General features: G+C 44.1%; 1 protein-coding gene across 1 annotated transcript; it reads left to right on the forward strand.

Annotated features, from left to right (window-relative positions):
• Positions 1 to 13913: 13913 nt before the first annotated feature.
• LOC123161399 (agmatine coumaroyltransferase-2-like) lies at positions 13914 to 15535 on the forward strand. Its single transcript, XM_044579239.1, has one exon. It carries the CDS (start codon positions 13972 to 13974, stop codon positions 15292 to 15294), a length of 1323 nt encoding a protein of 440 aa, XP_044435174.1. The 5' UTR covers positions 13914 to 13971; the 3' UTR covers positions 15295 to 15535.
• The last annotated feature ends 311 nt before the right edge of the window (positions 15536 to 15846 follow it).

Consider the following 15846-nt stretch of genomic DNA (forward strand, 5'->3'; position numbering starts at 1 on the left):
TTGGAATTCCAAGATGCACCCCTGTGTACAATATGAGGTCATTTGAACAAACTATGCCATGAAAGTTGCCATCAGATTGATCATTTGGCTTGAAAGCCATGAATCTTCACGCATGATAGCTCATTTCTGAGAACACTTTTTAAAAATAATTGTCGTATTACAAGTTTATAATTTTTGCTGGTAACTTGGCCACATATGATGAAACAATGCAGAGGTTTTCCAATTTTTTGTTTTTTTCTGAATTTTTTATGCCCGTTTCAAAATGCGGTCAAAACGGCGGGAATGACCGTTCCTAGCTAGTGGTTGAATCTTGGAATTTTTTTGGTGTTTATCTGATTAAATAGATACTTATGTACCTAGAAATGATTTTTGGAAAAAAAATAAAGAGCAAACTACGAGGTAGCTACAGTTCAAATTTAACCCGCTTCCTCCTGAATCGGTGGGAATTTGTCTTTTTCACGAGAGGTGGATCAAAACTTTTTAAACCCAACCATTTGGTCAATTGTGCATTAAATATGTACTAGTATTGTAGAAAATTGATTTGGTACAATTTTTCAACAAATATATGGTAGGTCCTTCACAAAAAAAACCTCTTTTTGGGCACTCGAAAAATGGAAAATGAATTTTCCGTGCAAAGAAAATGAAAACTCCCTTAGGCAACATTGTTTGGAATTCCAAGATGCACCCTTGTGCACAATATGAGATCATTTGAACAAACTATGCAATGAATGTGGCCATAAGATTGATCATTTGGCTTGAAAGCCATGAATCTTCACGCATGATAGCTCATTTCTGAGAACACTTCTTAAAAATAATTGTCGTATTACAATTTTATTATTTTTCCTGGAAACTTGGTCACATATGATGACATAATGCGAAGGTTCTCCAATTTTTTAATTTTTTTTGAATTTTTTATGCCCGTTTCAAAATGCGGTCAAAACAGCGGGCTTGACCGTTCCTAGCTAGTTGTTGAATCTTGGAGACCTTCTGATGTTTCTCTGATTAAATAGATACTTATGTACCTAGAAATGATTTTTGAAAAAAATAAAGAGCAAACTACAAGGTAGCTACAGTTAAAATTCGACCCGCTTCCGACTGAATCGACGGGAATTTGTCTTTTTCACGAGAGGTGGATCAAAACTTTTTACACCCAACCATTTGGTCAATTGTGCATTAAATATGTCCTAGTATTTTAGAAAATTGATTTAGTACAATTTTGCAACAAATATATGGTAGGTCCTTCACAAAAAAAACCTCTTCTCGGGAACTCGGAAAATGGAAAATGAATTTTTCGTGCAAAGAAAATGAAAACTCCCTTAGGCAACATTATTTGGAATTCCAAGATGCACCCTTGTGCATAATATGAGATCATTTGAATAAACTATGCGATGAATTAGGCCATAAGATTGATCATTTGGCTTAAAAGTCATGAATCTTCACGCATGATAGCTCATTTCTAAGAACACTTCTTAAAAATAATTGTCGTATTACAAGTTTTTTTTTTCCTGGAAACTTGGTCACATATGATGACACAATGCGAAGGTTTTCCAATTTTTAATTTTTTGTTAATTTTTTATGAATGTTTCAAAATGCGGTCAAAACGGCAGGCTTGACCGTTCCTAGCTAGTTGTTGAAACTTGGAGACCTTTTGATGTTTCTCTAATTAAATAGATACTTATGTACCTAAAAATGATTTTTGGAAAAAATAAAGAGAAAACTACGAGATAGCTACAGTTCAAATTTGACCCGCTTCCCGCTGAATCGACGGAAATTTTTCTTTTTCACGAGAGGTGGATCAAAACTTTTTACGCCCAACCATTTGGTCAATTGTGCATTAAATATGTCCTAGTATTTTAGAAAATTGATTTGGTACAATTTTGCAACAAATATATGGTAGGTCCTTCACAAAAAAACCTCTTTTCGGGCACTCGAAAATATTTTGAAAACAAACCGTCTGGTCAATTGGACATAAAATATGGTCTAATGATTTCTAAAAATGGTGTGGTATCATTTTGCAACAAATATTTGGTAGATATTTTAAAATAACATTCATTGTTACTCGAAAAATACAAAATGCTTTTCTTGTGAAAAACCTTTTTTTTATTAAATTACAACCAATTTAAATGGTCATAACATCTTTAAAGTGTTTACTGCGTTCTGATTGGTCTATAAGCCTCTCATGCGGATCATGCTCAAACACCGTCGGATACTGCCCGATCCGACGGCAGCCCTCGTCCCCCTTACACTCTCACCCCTCGTCCGTCTCACCCCCCTCGTCCAAACCCTAGCTTCCCTCGCGCCGCACCCGAGCCATGCCTCCTTCCCTCCTCACGCCGCCACCCACCCACCGCCTCCTCCCTCCCACAGCTCGCCGCAGACGGCCTCCCCTCTCCCATCCACTTTCCTCCCACCCCAGACGGATCGCCCCTCTCTCCTCTCCTGCAACCCCTCTCTCTCTCCCCGCACTTCACAGTGACAGCAAGCTCTCCCAGATCCATCCGGATGCCAGACATGGAAGAGCCCGCGCAGCCCAAGCCCGCCGACCCCTCAGAACCGAAGCTCTCCTCGGACCCGCCCAAGGGCGTGGGGACGAACGTGGACGGCTGGCGCCGAGGCCGCCGCCGGGAGATCCGACTTCGCCGACGGGAATGGGGCCGGATCCGCTGGCCCCCAGCGCCTATCTCCTCCTGCCCCCTCCCTCGCGGCGCTATGCTCTGTCGCCGGTGGTTTCAGTTTGATAATGTGGCAGGTCGGTGGACGGAGAGGAATGGTACGGTGCCGTCGATCTGTCGTGCCTGCGGATTCGCTGGTTGGCCACCTTGGTTCCGTCCACGGGTTAGGTTGGATTTGCCCGGCGGACTGGTACGCAGGCGGGCGGGCAGGCAGGCGCCGGAGGAGTGAGCGCTCGTGAGATTAGATCTGGCTACTACTCTGTCCTTCAAGGTGGATTCACGGTCGGTAGGTTAGGATGAATCGGCGGCTGCTAGATCTGTGAACTCGCTGCCGAGCCATGGCTGTGCTTCTTGGCTGGAGAGCACACGCGGCCCTGTCCAGCTGTTGTTAAATCAAGTGTGTTTCGTGCAGATGAATGTCCACAAGCTGAATAAGATGGCCGGTGCCGTGCGCACCGGCGGCAAGGGCAGTGTGCGCAGGTGCTTTCTCAGATGTTAACCTTGTTATTACTATCGTCCATAAGTAGTGTTATTGGTTTTGGTATATATGAGCACTAGTGTTTCCTGCTTATAGCACGTTATGTATTGTACATGTGTCCATTTTACCCGTGTAAATCGTTTGTTTCAGACCTAATATCATGTTTCCTCATAATGGATAATTCGTGCCCTGTGAATCATTGCTGCTATCCGGTGTAGAAATGCCAAACTTGAAGCATGCTATCTAAAGCATAGATCATCATCCAAACATACTCGTGTCACATTTCTAAATTGATATGTCAGTGAATGCCATTTAGTGGATGCTTGTCAGCGTACAGAGTAGTATAAAAATGCCATTCAGTAAAGCGGAACTTCTTAAATATTGCACGCTGAAGTAAACTGCAACTTCTTCATCAACAAGCAACCCTTTTTCCGTGAAAGAACTGCAACTTGCATTCATATAACAAATAGAAGATACAACTTGCATTCATGTAAAGATAGAAAACGCAACTTGCCATGGGGTTTTGTTTTCTTTAAATCTGGTTGCAAGTTTACTATTTTTCCAGAACCATCATCTTACATTTTCTTGTTTCATGTACAGCTTGCCAAAAATGTCAAACTCTGGATCTATTCGCCCCAGTGTGCAATGCCAGACTCTTAAGTACAACATGAATGCCAGGGCTGGTAGATGATTTACGCTTGAGGAGTCCAAGGTGATCGTTTTTCCCCTTCCATTTTGCTTCCTCCATCTTTGAATTACCCATGTGGGATGTTGTATCATCGGAGTGATCATTTGGTATACATCCTGACATGTACTAATAAAATAATATGTTGCTTTACAAGATAATAGAATCCACTTGATTACATGCCTTGTATGTTGAATTAAAATCTGCATGCCATATCTGCGTGCGTTTTTTTGCAGGTTCGTGAAGATGAAAATCTGGTTTTGTGAAGGAAGGAGCCAGCCATGGAGAAGATCCTGCTGGTCGTCCCTGGCAATCCAGGTAGGTGACCGCCGGCATGCTACATGCCACGTCTGTTTTTCAGTGTGTTCGAGTGCTCAATCAGGGGCTTATGTTGCTCTGATGTTTCTGTGTGGCTGGCAGGTATTGTTGGATTCTACAAGGACTTTGTGGAAGCCCTCTGTGAGCTAGTTCATGGAGACCTGACAGTCCGAGCGATCTCTGTAGCGTGAATGGAGTGAGAGTCCAGATAACTGGTGAGTCAAACATGTTCTGTGATGTTGTTTTGAGCTTGTAAGCACATAATACATTTACTGACAAAATAAACTGATGCATCCTCTGGCTCTGTTTGTGCATTTCAGCTGAAGACGTGGCAGATGATATGGACTACACAGTCCACACTATATGCTGCTACTAAATTAAGATGCACAAAGTTCACACTATATGCTTTTCATGTCCCCTGGTGGTGGCCTCTATATGTCACAAAGTTCACATTAGGGACTGTGTAGGGATTCATGTGGTTGATGAGTTGTAGCGTGTTTTGCCTAGGGATTCATGTGGTTGATCGGTTGTAGCGTGTACTGCTATTGGGTTCCATGCCTGTCCTTAGATAGATTAACTCTCGACTCATGTAGCGTTGCGTTCATTCATGATCTAGAGGCTGTTACTGATGTGGCGTTGGGAGATTTAGCAGCCTGATTTGACGAGACTGGTATATCTTATTGTAGATTGTAGATCAGTTTCGTATGTTGTCCATATGTGTTCCAAAGTATTTTTCGAGGAGAATTTGTTTTGAGATATCCATATCATGTTGTGCTCGCTGTTTAGTTTTGTTTGTCCCAAAAGGCCTATGCTATTTAGTTTTTTGTTGAATTAATCATAAATGGTAGATTTTTTTTGTTATTCAAAGCTGCTGAACAATGTAGTTAGGTTTGTTTTATTGCTACATTAGAATTACAGCAATCGTCCTAGTCTTGTTTTGTTGTAGACATGGCATTGTTAGAACTTCGGATGCAGATTTTCATCAACTGTTTCTATGATTTTCCACTAGAAAATGTATATGCATTGTTTATTCTATTTTAAACTTCATCATGGTATAGTCTGTTTCTATTCTACTGGCTTGATTCTGTTGACACTAGCATGCTCTGTTTGTTTTGGAGCCCAACCATGGAGCGTATGTACTAAGCTAGCTCAAGCGCACACACACAGCCAACTTGATTGATGTATGTAGATACTAGCAGTAGCATGTATGTGTGTCTCCTATACTCGCTTGCTTAATTTCTGTACTAGATCAACAACACTAACTCTTACTTCTTTGTTTGATTCGGAGCGGTAGGCATCCTTTGTGGACGATGACGACAACCAGGGCATCCACCGCCACGACGACGCTCCGCACATGGTCCAACTCGGCTACAACCTCCTCTACCGCGGGACGAAGACCGTGGCCGTGTGCAGCATCGGCTACAATCTCCTCTCATGTGAGTTCGTCTCCTACCTTCTAGCCCCCTCTCTTGTGCTGCTATAGTAGTACCTTGCTCTGTTTCATGTGCATGGGTAGACCCCATTTGTAGTTACTGTGATGTGCATTGACTCGGCCTCCTAGTACTGCAGATCATGCATGTAAATAATTTATAGTGGCCTTGTTAGTTAATACAGCTAGGCTATGTTAACTGTTGGTGTTTAATCTAGCTAGCTTGTTTGTACCATCAGGATTGCAGCAAATTACAGCTAGCTAGCATGTTTGAAATCTTTTTTTTGCTTGGTATGCTGCTTGGTATGCCCTGTTTATATGAATTGTTTTGCATCTAGTGACTAGTTGTCACACTGATTAAAATCTCCGCGCAACGAGCAAGTAATCAGTGGCCGTGAAGCAACGTTTATAATATTGTTAGCATGTTCTATTAGTTCCATAGAAAAAGCGAAATCCCAGCTCCGCCTGCTTCATGATCTATGATAAGTTCACTTGTGTAAGAATAAGGCAGCATTTAAGCAACGGGTAGCAGTATCCACAAAACTGAGTATTCTATTCATTTTCTTGTGTGCTTGACTGCTTGTGTATTGGTATAGGTGAGGAAGAACCAGCTGCCGATGGGCGAGGGCATGGGGTACCTGGAGGCCAAGCACCACCTGCTGCTGAGCTACTGCCAGGGCCTCGTCCACTACCTGCTACGCGAGGCCAAGGGGCTGTCTATCGATGGCCACCCTGTCGCGCACGGCCTTGTCGAGATCAGGTTGTTTCTTGAGAAGGTGTGCGCGTGTGCCCTCATTTGTTGTTGATTGCTAAGCTGCTAGTCTCCATTTATGTAGCTGTCTAATAGTAGATTGTCTTATGTTGAATTCTCTGTTCTAGATTTGCCCAATAGACAAGAAGATGGAGTACTAGATCCAGAAGCTCACCAATGCCGCAGATGGCGTGGCAGCCCAGGATAAGGCGCCAGGCGACAAGGTCAATGGGAAGGGCGGGAAACAAGGCGAGGGCGACCTGTTGGGGTACCGGCCAAACCCGGATATGATGGATATCAAAATTGCTCCTGAAGGACAGGTGAAATTCTCACTTACTAACTGATGTTTTCTCTTATATGTGTTAAGGTTTCTACTCTGCTATTTCTTGCTTTCCTTTATCTTCATACTTATTATGATGGTAATTTGACTTGCAGTGCTCATGTAGGTTAATTATTAAGCATGCCCGAACATATTCATGAAAGTTCTGTTAGTAGGTGGATGGCTTCTAGTTCTAAATGGTATCCTCAACAAACTGAACTTATTTGAAGAAGACACAACATATTCATTCATCTGTTGTAACATCAAGTTTGGTCTACTAACATGGCGTTGATTTTGTGCTGCAGATTTGGAAGCTGGGAATCTGGGGAATGCGAAGTTGATGAGACCTGGAGTATCTAGACTGTGATTGCCATTGTATATGTGTTATATGATGATGTAACACAATGATTCTGCTATTGTATCTTTGTTGTATGATGTATCAAACTGATTTTGGCTGTTATGTGAAGTACTACGTGTGTTCTCTATCTGTTCCCATTTGAATGTTGGTGATTCATTTACCAGCAAATTGAAATTTAAAGAAAATGACCTTGACAATTGGGACCCACTTACTAGAAGAACCTAACAATTGGGACCCATCTGAATAGTTGACCCATCTTTAAAAAAAAGAAATACTTGAACTGCTCAGCCAAAATGGCCATGGCCCAAAAATAAAAAGGCTACGATGTTGGGCTTGGCCGATGAAGCTAATAAAAATTGTCAGAAAAAATACACTAAATTGGCTGAATTAATGGGCTCGGCCCATATAAACACCCAATTGGACCGGGCCGATTCTAATTTTTGACCTTTTCAATTGGTCATAATTTTTCCACGTCAGATTACCACGTCGGATCCGAGGCGGCCAGGGCAGATAGCCAGTAACCAAAACAAAAGGTCATGGGTTCAACGACCTTCTGTTTTGGTCGTAAACGTCTATGACCTTCTCACAAAGAAGGTCGTTAATTTCAGTTTACGACTGCAAGCTTTTGACCTATTGTTTTTTGTCACAAAAAGGTCGCAAATGAAAAACAATGACCTTTCAGTGACCAATAGTCAAGGTCACAAGTTGACATATTTCTTGTAGTGTATACTAGAAGATGGGCACCAGAGGTTGGCTGGGCTAAGCACAATTCACCAGGGCGCGCCTGGGGGGCCTGGCGCTCGCTGGTGTCTTGTGCTCACCAGGTGGCCCCCTCCGGTAGTTATTTACTCCAGTATGCTTTATATATTCCAAAATAATTCTCCATAAATTTTCAACTCATTTGGAGATGTGCAGAATATATAACTCTGACTTAGCTTTTTCAGGTCCAGAATTCCAGCTGCCGGCATTCTCTCTCTTTGTGTAAACCTTGCATATTATGAGAGAAAAGGCATTAGAATTACTCCATAAAGCGTTATTATGCATAAAACATTATAAATAACAGTAGGAAATCATGATGCAAAATGGATGTATCAACTCCCCCAAGCTTAGACCTCGCTTGTCCTCAAGCGAAAAACCAAAATCGAAAAACATGCCCACAGTCTTAGTGAGAGAGGTGTCGATAGAATCAAAATAGGGACATAGCAGCATCATGCTTATTATTATAACAACATAGAACTTTATCACCCAACTTTTATCATATAACTTCTCATGAACAAGTAACAATTCATCACAACATGGAAGCAAAAAGCATAAACTCTATTGAAAATCAACAAACTATGTTGTCGCTCAACTTTGCAACTATAATTCATCATATTTTCAGGAAGGGTCGTGTATCAGAGCCTTTTGGCAAGTCCACATACTCAACCATCATTTAACTTTCTATGATTTCTACCACTCACAACATACCCATGAGCAAAAAGTGGTTTTCAGCAAGGTATTTTCTGCAAGCACTGAAATAGTCGGTAGCAGGTAGTTTGATAGCAAGATAATTTGTAACGGATAAGTGCCGGTAATGGTAAATAAAGTGCAGCAAGGTATCCTAATCCTTTTGTGGCAAAGGACAGGCCAAAACAGTCTCTTATGATAAGTGTGTTCTTGCTGGATAAGCAAAGTCTCTCTTATGATAAGCAAAAAGTTTCAACCAGACACATAAAAAGATAGGGGCTTATAGTTTCGCCTCCCAACGTATTCATCTCAGGGGTGATGTCAACAATAATAACTCATGCTCACTCATATCCAACTGGATATATGTGCCTTGATCTTTCCTCACCACATTATGCTTGCAAAAATAGAAAATAAAAAGGAATATGGAAGAATACTTTGACTCTTGCATAAAAGTAAATACATAAAAGTAAAAGATAGGCCCTTCGTAGAGGGAAGCAGAGGTTGTCATGCGTGTTTTGTTTTATGCCAAATCCCTTAATGCAAAATAATGTCACGTTATATTGCCCCTTATGATAGTAATCTTTATTGTGCAATCCATCGCTTTTATTATTTTGCCATCACAAGTTCGTACAACGCTCAATTTTCTCTTACATTAAATGATCCAACACATTTAGAAGCAAATTTTATTATCTTATTGCACCAATGACAACTTACTTGAAGGATCTTACTCAATCCATAGGTAGGTATGGTGGACTGTCAAAATAAGATTGGGGTTTAAGGGTTTTTAGGATACACAAGTAGTATCTCTACTTAGTGTGGAATTTTTGGTTGGCAAAGATATTGAGCAAGCACCACTTGTTGAAGGATCTTTCACAATATAACTTCTATGTGAATATGAACAAACATAAATCATTACGTTGTCTTTGACATATAATATTTAATGGGGGCTCACAATCATAAAAGATGTCCAAGATAGTGCATTTGCATGTGAATCTTCTCTTCCCTTTTTTAATTCGTTCATGAATTACATCATTGACCAATGCTATGTTTGTCAATCTCCAATAAATTTTACCACTTATACTTTTCGTTATGTGATGTCATTACTTACCATAAGATTACATATGATATTTTTCATTTATTTTCCTTTCTTTTTAATGAAACATAAGAGTAAAGAAACAAAACTCAAACTACTCTTTATTATATATCTCGCACACAATTACATAGATAGATAGATCACTAAGAAAGCACTCGAAAATAGATCGAACTAAACTTTTATTCAAATAGATCATAGGATAACTAAAGATCAAACTAAAATAGATAAAGGCAAAGATAGTGATGGTGATACGATACCGGGGCACCTCCCCCAAGCTTGGCACAAGCCAAGGGGAGTTCCCATACCCGTACTCAAGTCTCCTTTGGCGGGGAAGATGTTGATGGTGGTGGTGATGAGGTAGTGTCACACTTCAGGCTCAGGAGGTACTCCAATCTACGAATGATGCTCTGGAGGGCGATGACTTGATCTTGCAACAGAATATTTTCATGAGTGAGATATTTATTTTGCACACGAACCATTTCAATGGTCCTAAAAGCTTCAATTCAGAAGGGGTAACATGATCGTAGTATGGTTGAAGGATGTCTTCTTCTGCTGCTGCTGGAACGGCCTGCCCTACTACTGGAGCTTGATCTCCCGCAACTTTCTTGACCTTATCACCCTTGATGGTCTCCTCTGGCCGTTCCTCTCTCTTTAGTTCTATCTTCATCAACCAAGCATCCTCTTCTACTTTGTTGGAGGAGGGAGAATACATGATGCCTTGCTTGACAGATCTAACAGAAAACAACAAGAAAGAAGAACAAAAGATTTTTCCACGATACGGTGGTCAATACGTTCACGGGGTATATAAAAAAATTATCTTGGGCAACAAGCAAATGAGAGGAAAATAGAATCAGGAAGGTTCCCGAGGTGGGCACAACCCACCTGGGCACGCCAGGCAAGGCAGGCGCGCACTGGTGTCTTGTGCCCTCCTCGGTTGCCATCCTAGTTGTTTCTTATTTCCGTAATTCTTGTAATATTGCAAAACTAACGAAAAATATTTTTACAGATTTTTTGGAGTCTGTTTACTTACCGTATCACATACCTCCTCTTTTTCAGGATTCTGGAGTGTTCCAGAAGGTTTCTTTTATGTGTTCCTCCGATGTCATGGTTTGAATAATATTACTTTCAACATTAATAGGCGTACCTAAGATATAGTGCTTAATTCTTTGCCCATTGACCATCTTCGGGTTAGTACCTTCGGCATTATTAATTTTGATAGCTCCAGAACGATAAACTCCTCGATAGTATATGGTCCTTCCCATTTGGAGAGAAGTTTTCCTGCAAAGAATCTGAAACGAGAGTTGTATAGAAGAACATATTCACCTACTTTGAATTCCCACTTTTGGATACTTTTGTCATGCCATCTTTTAACTATTACTTTAAATAATTTGGCATTTTCATAAGCTTCGGTTCTCCATTCATCTAATGAGAAAATATCAAATAACCTCTTTTCATTCGCAAGTTTGAAATCATAATTGAGTTCTTTAATTGCCCAATATGCTTTTTGTTCTAACTCAAGAGGCAAATGACAAGCTTTTCCATAAACCATTTTATAGGGAGACATACGCACAATATTTTTATATGCTATTCTGTAGGCCCAAAGTGCATCATCCAATTTCTTAGACCAATTCTTTCGGGACATATTAACAGTTTTTTGTAATAGTGGTTTTATTTCTCTATTCCTATGTTCAACTTGACCACTAGATTGAGGATGATAGGGTGATGCAATTCTATGGTAAACATCATATTTAGCAAGCATTTTACGGAAAGCGCCATGAATAAAGTGTGAACCATCATCAGTCATTAAATATCTAGGGACTCCAAACCTTGGGAAAATTAACTTCTTTAAGCATTTTAATGGAAGTGTTATGATCAATACTACTAGTTGGAATAGCTTCTACCCACTTAGTAACATAATCAACAACAACCAAAATATGTGTATACTCATTAGACGAAGGAAATGGTACCATATAATCAAAACCCCAAACATCAAATGGTTCAATAGCAAGTGAATAATTCATAGGCATTTCTTGACGATTACCGATATTACCAGTTCTTTAACATTCATCACAAGATAAAAAAACTTACGGGCATCCTTGAAGAGAGTAGGTCAACAAAAACCAGATTGCAATACCTTGTGAGCAATTCTATCTCCCGCATGATGCCCTCCATAAGCTTCGGAATGACATTTCCACAGGATCTTGTTCATGCTCAGGTAAACAACGTCTAATAATACCATCTACTCCTTTATAAAGATTTGGGTCATCCCAAAAGTAATGTCTTAAATCAGAGAAGAATTTTTTTTTGTTGGTATGTAAAACTAGGTGGTATATATTTAGCAACAATCAACAGACACTGGCTAACCGCGGCGTGCGGAGTGGCGGGTCGAGTGGCTGGCCTTCATCTTCTTGTACATCGTCATGCGGGGCGGCGGGTCGTTGTCGTCGTCCTCAGCGGAGTCGAGGTCGATCTGCCAGGTACGACGGCCTGGCTCCGGCACCCTCACTGGCATCTGCACCGGTTCTTCCTCCTCTTTAGGCTCCCCACCGATGACCGTCGGCGACATGATTGCCGTCTCCCAGTACACTGCAGCACGGCGGTCATTAGGAGCCCAGTAGTTCTTGTACTTGGACCACTTCTTCCTTTGTTTAGCGTCGTTGGAGACGGCCTGATTCATGGCCCAACGAATGATGTGACTGCCATCACCCCCTTCATTGGGTCAGGAATCAGCGTCTTCAACTCTTGTGCAATGGCCCTCATGAGAACTGCATCAGATTCCTTCTGCATGTCAGGCATGGAGCCGAAGTTTGAGCACACCTCCATGGTGTTCTCAAACTTGGTGCGGTCACCAGCCGACCACCCGAGGAAGAAGGCCCTCCAGCCAATACCCCAAGGGAAGGGGTTGGCGTCGGAGCTGGAGCTAGAGCTCATGGCGATGGAGAGGAGGAAGGTTGATAGTGAGAGAAGAGAGGGGTGGGTAAGTAGTGGTGGGCAGGGTGAGTAAATATAGGCGCGATGGAGGGGAGGAAAGAGTGACAGTCATGCCGTTGTAACTACATGCTCTTCAATAAGCCATGAACTCTGTGTTGTGCCTAACTCTATGAATTGTTTGCAGATCGAGGAGAGCAATGAGATGGGCACGGAGGTGCTCCTGGCCGTTGACAACAAGGGCAAGCAGCCAGTTCATCCAATGCCCGAGGTTGTGCTGCCGCCCACCGCCGAGGAAGAACCGAAGACGCCAACGGTTGGCGACGACGAGCGCATGGAGGAGCCCCCCCCCCCCCAGCAACAAGCACCGCAACTACGGCTACTACCATGAGGAGGGTGGCCCAACTCACTTCTGCAAGGTCATCCTTGCACCGAAGCTTTAGTGCATTCCCATGCCCCTTGACTTCACCAAGCACTTCGTCGCAGTGCCGACGGAGTTCAAGCTGAGGAACAACGACGGCTGCTCCTGGAGGGTGACGGTGAAGCTGATGAACAGCAGGATGACCCTGGATCAGTGTTGGGCCACCTACGCCGCCGTTCATCAGATCAAGATCGGCTACATGGTGACGTTCAAGCTCCTGACTTCCGACACCCTCAAGGTCATCATCTTCGACGACGAGGGCATTGAGGTGGTCAACAAGTGCGGGAAGCATGACGAAGCCTTCGCCGCCAAGGACTAGGGCCGGGGCACCTCCTTCCTAAGTACTATCGAGTCTACTTTATGGTTTATGCGTTGAACTGTCTGAACTATCGTTATCATGTGTCGTACTATGTTATGGGCGTTGAACTGTTTATGCTCTGCTCTGCTTATAATGTGTGGTACATGGTTGTGTTGAAGTGTGCTGGTAACCTCACCAACTAGCCAAAGAGGTTACCACACACCAGGCGTTGCATACAACCAAACACCATGCCTTGGGTTTGTCAACTAACATGCAGGCAACCAAACACCAGGCAGTGTGGTTCTGCCCCATGCAGGCAAGAGGGCATGCAGACAACCAAACAACTTGCAGATGGTGCATTTGAGGCTGCATTTGCATAGCCAGGCTGAGTTGAGAAGGCTATGCAATGCAGTTACTGTAGACTACGGCAACCAAACACGCCCATAACAGCTCTTTAAAAACTGAATTCTCAAAAAAAACTTGTTTTAGCTACAAGGCGACCGACTAATTGATTAATGATACTACTCACTTGTATATATTTTTTATGGAAAATATTGGTAAATGCAAAAGGCTGTGGGAGGCAGGCCCCTCGAGATAATCATTTTCCTTTTGTGCTTAATTAAGTATGTGTGTGCAAAGCAACTGCAACTGACTGGTAGTATTAGTATATATAGCACTCCTTGTTTATGCCGGGGAATCATCCAATCGCCAGCCTCCTTGTATTCATGCGTTGGTGCAACTTCTTTCTTAGCTTCGTACGTTCAGCTAGCTCAGTATGAAGATCACAGTGCGGTCATCCAAGTCCATCAAGCCTGACTATGGCAGCGGCCACCTGATGGCTCCGGCCACGGCCAACGTCGTCCCGCTCACAGTGTTCGACAAAGCCAACTTCGACATGCACGTCTCTGTCATCTACGCCTTCCACCCACCAGCCCCGTCCCATGACGTCCTCGAGGCCGGGCTCGCCAAGGCCCTCGCCGACTACCGCGAGTGGGCCGGCCGTCTCACCCTGGACGCCAACGGCAAGCGCTGCGCCATCCTACTCAACGACGCCGGTGCGCGATTCGTCGAAGCGACGGCCGGCGTGGCGCTCGACAGCGTCATGCCTCTGCAGCCCACTCCCGAGGTGCTGAGCCTGCACCCGACCGGCGGTGGCGACGAGCTGCTGTTGATCCAGGCCACGAGGTTCGCATGCGGGTCCCTCGTCGTTGGCCTGACTGGGCACCACATGGTCACCGACGGTGGCGGCTGGTGCAACCTCATCATCGCGTGGGGTCAGGCCACGCGAGGCGCCTCCATTGACCCTGTCCCAGTGCACGATCGGCCGTCCTTCTTCCTGCCGCGCAACCCGCTTAAGATAGAGTACGAGCACCACAGCATCGAGTTCAAGCCATACGACGACCGCAATAGTACGGCCGGCGGCGGCGACGACGAGGTGGTGGTAGAGAGGGTCCACTTCAGTATGGACCACATCGCAAAACTGAAGTCGCAGGCGTCAGCTGTGGCCGGCACGGGCCGGCCGTACAGCACCGTGCAGTGCGTGGTGGCGCACCTGTGGCGGTGCATGACGCTGGCGCGCGGCCTCGATGGGCGTGACGTCACCGGTCTGTTCATCGCAGTGGACGGGCGAGCGCGGATGAGCCAGCGGGTGCCGGACGGGTACACCGGCAACGTGGTGCTCTGGGCGCGGCCTACAGCCACCGCGGGGGAGGTCGTGAACAGGCCGCTGCACCACCTGGCGGAGCTCATCAGCGGGGCGGTTGCCCGGATTGACGACGCCTACTTCAAGTCTTTCATCGACTTCGCCTGCTCCGGGGCCGTGGAGGAGGAGGGGCTGGTGCCGACTGCTGACCCGGCGGTGACGGTGCTTAGCCCCAACGTCGAGGTGGACAGCTGGCTGCGGATCCCGTTCTATGATCTGGATCTGGGCAGCGGCCGGCCCTTCTTCTTCATGCCCAGCTACCTGCCAGTGGAGGGAGGGGTCATCCTCGTGCCTTCCTTCTATGGCGATGGGAGCGTGGATGCCTACGTGCCCCTTTTCAGCCGCCACATGGACGCCTTCAAGAACTGCTGCACATCCGGCCTCCCCAAACTCTGATTTTTATCCCGGGATTGTAACTCTCAGTCAGTCAATGCGGTAGCCGTCTGATCTGGTGCGATATGATTCGTACCATCTTCTGGCGTTGTATTGCTTTGGTGGTCTTCTGAATGGCCTTCTATTTGTGCCTTTGTATGCACAAGGAGATGCATTGTGTGCGTGAGTGTTTTGAAATTTGTATTTCGCTTTAGCTACAGGTCAGTCGCCTGAAAAATTAAGTTAGGGTCACTATCTTTTTCCACTGTTGTCTTGCCAATACTTCCAGTTATTTTTTAGTTCCGCCAATACTTGTAGCTTTTTTTTAGCGAAACACCCGAGCCTATTTATTCGTCAAATGGAAAATTTTACATAGCCCCGGGGCTCGAAAAGCCAGACATGGCGGCCTTACGGAAGATGTAAAGAGTTCTTAGCAATGTTATTATGAGCATCAACATTGTCTTCTCTCCTCTCAAATTTAAACTTAAAATCTCCTAATTCAGCACTCAAACTCGCAACCTCCTTAATGATCATGGAATTCCCGCATCTGCTCCCTTTCTCCATAGCACGTACAAC

This window comes from Triticum aestivum, chromosome 7B, assembly GCF_018294505.1.
Source record: "Triticum aestivum cultivar Chinese Spring chromosome 7B, IWGSC CS RefSeq v2.1, whole genome shotgun sequence".
NCBI lineage: Eukaryota > Viridiplantae > Streptophyta > Magnoliopsida > Poales > Poaceae > Triticum > Triticum aestivum.

Bases quoted from the DNA above. Each gene is read 5' to 3' on its own strand.
- LOC123161399 (XM_044579239.1), top strand. From the start codon at position 13,972: ATGAAGATCACAGTGCGGTCATCCAAGTCCATCAAGCCTGACTATGGC.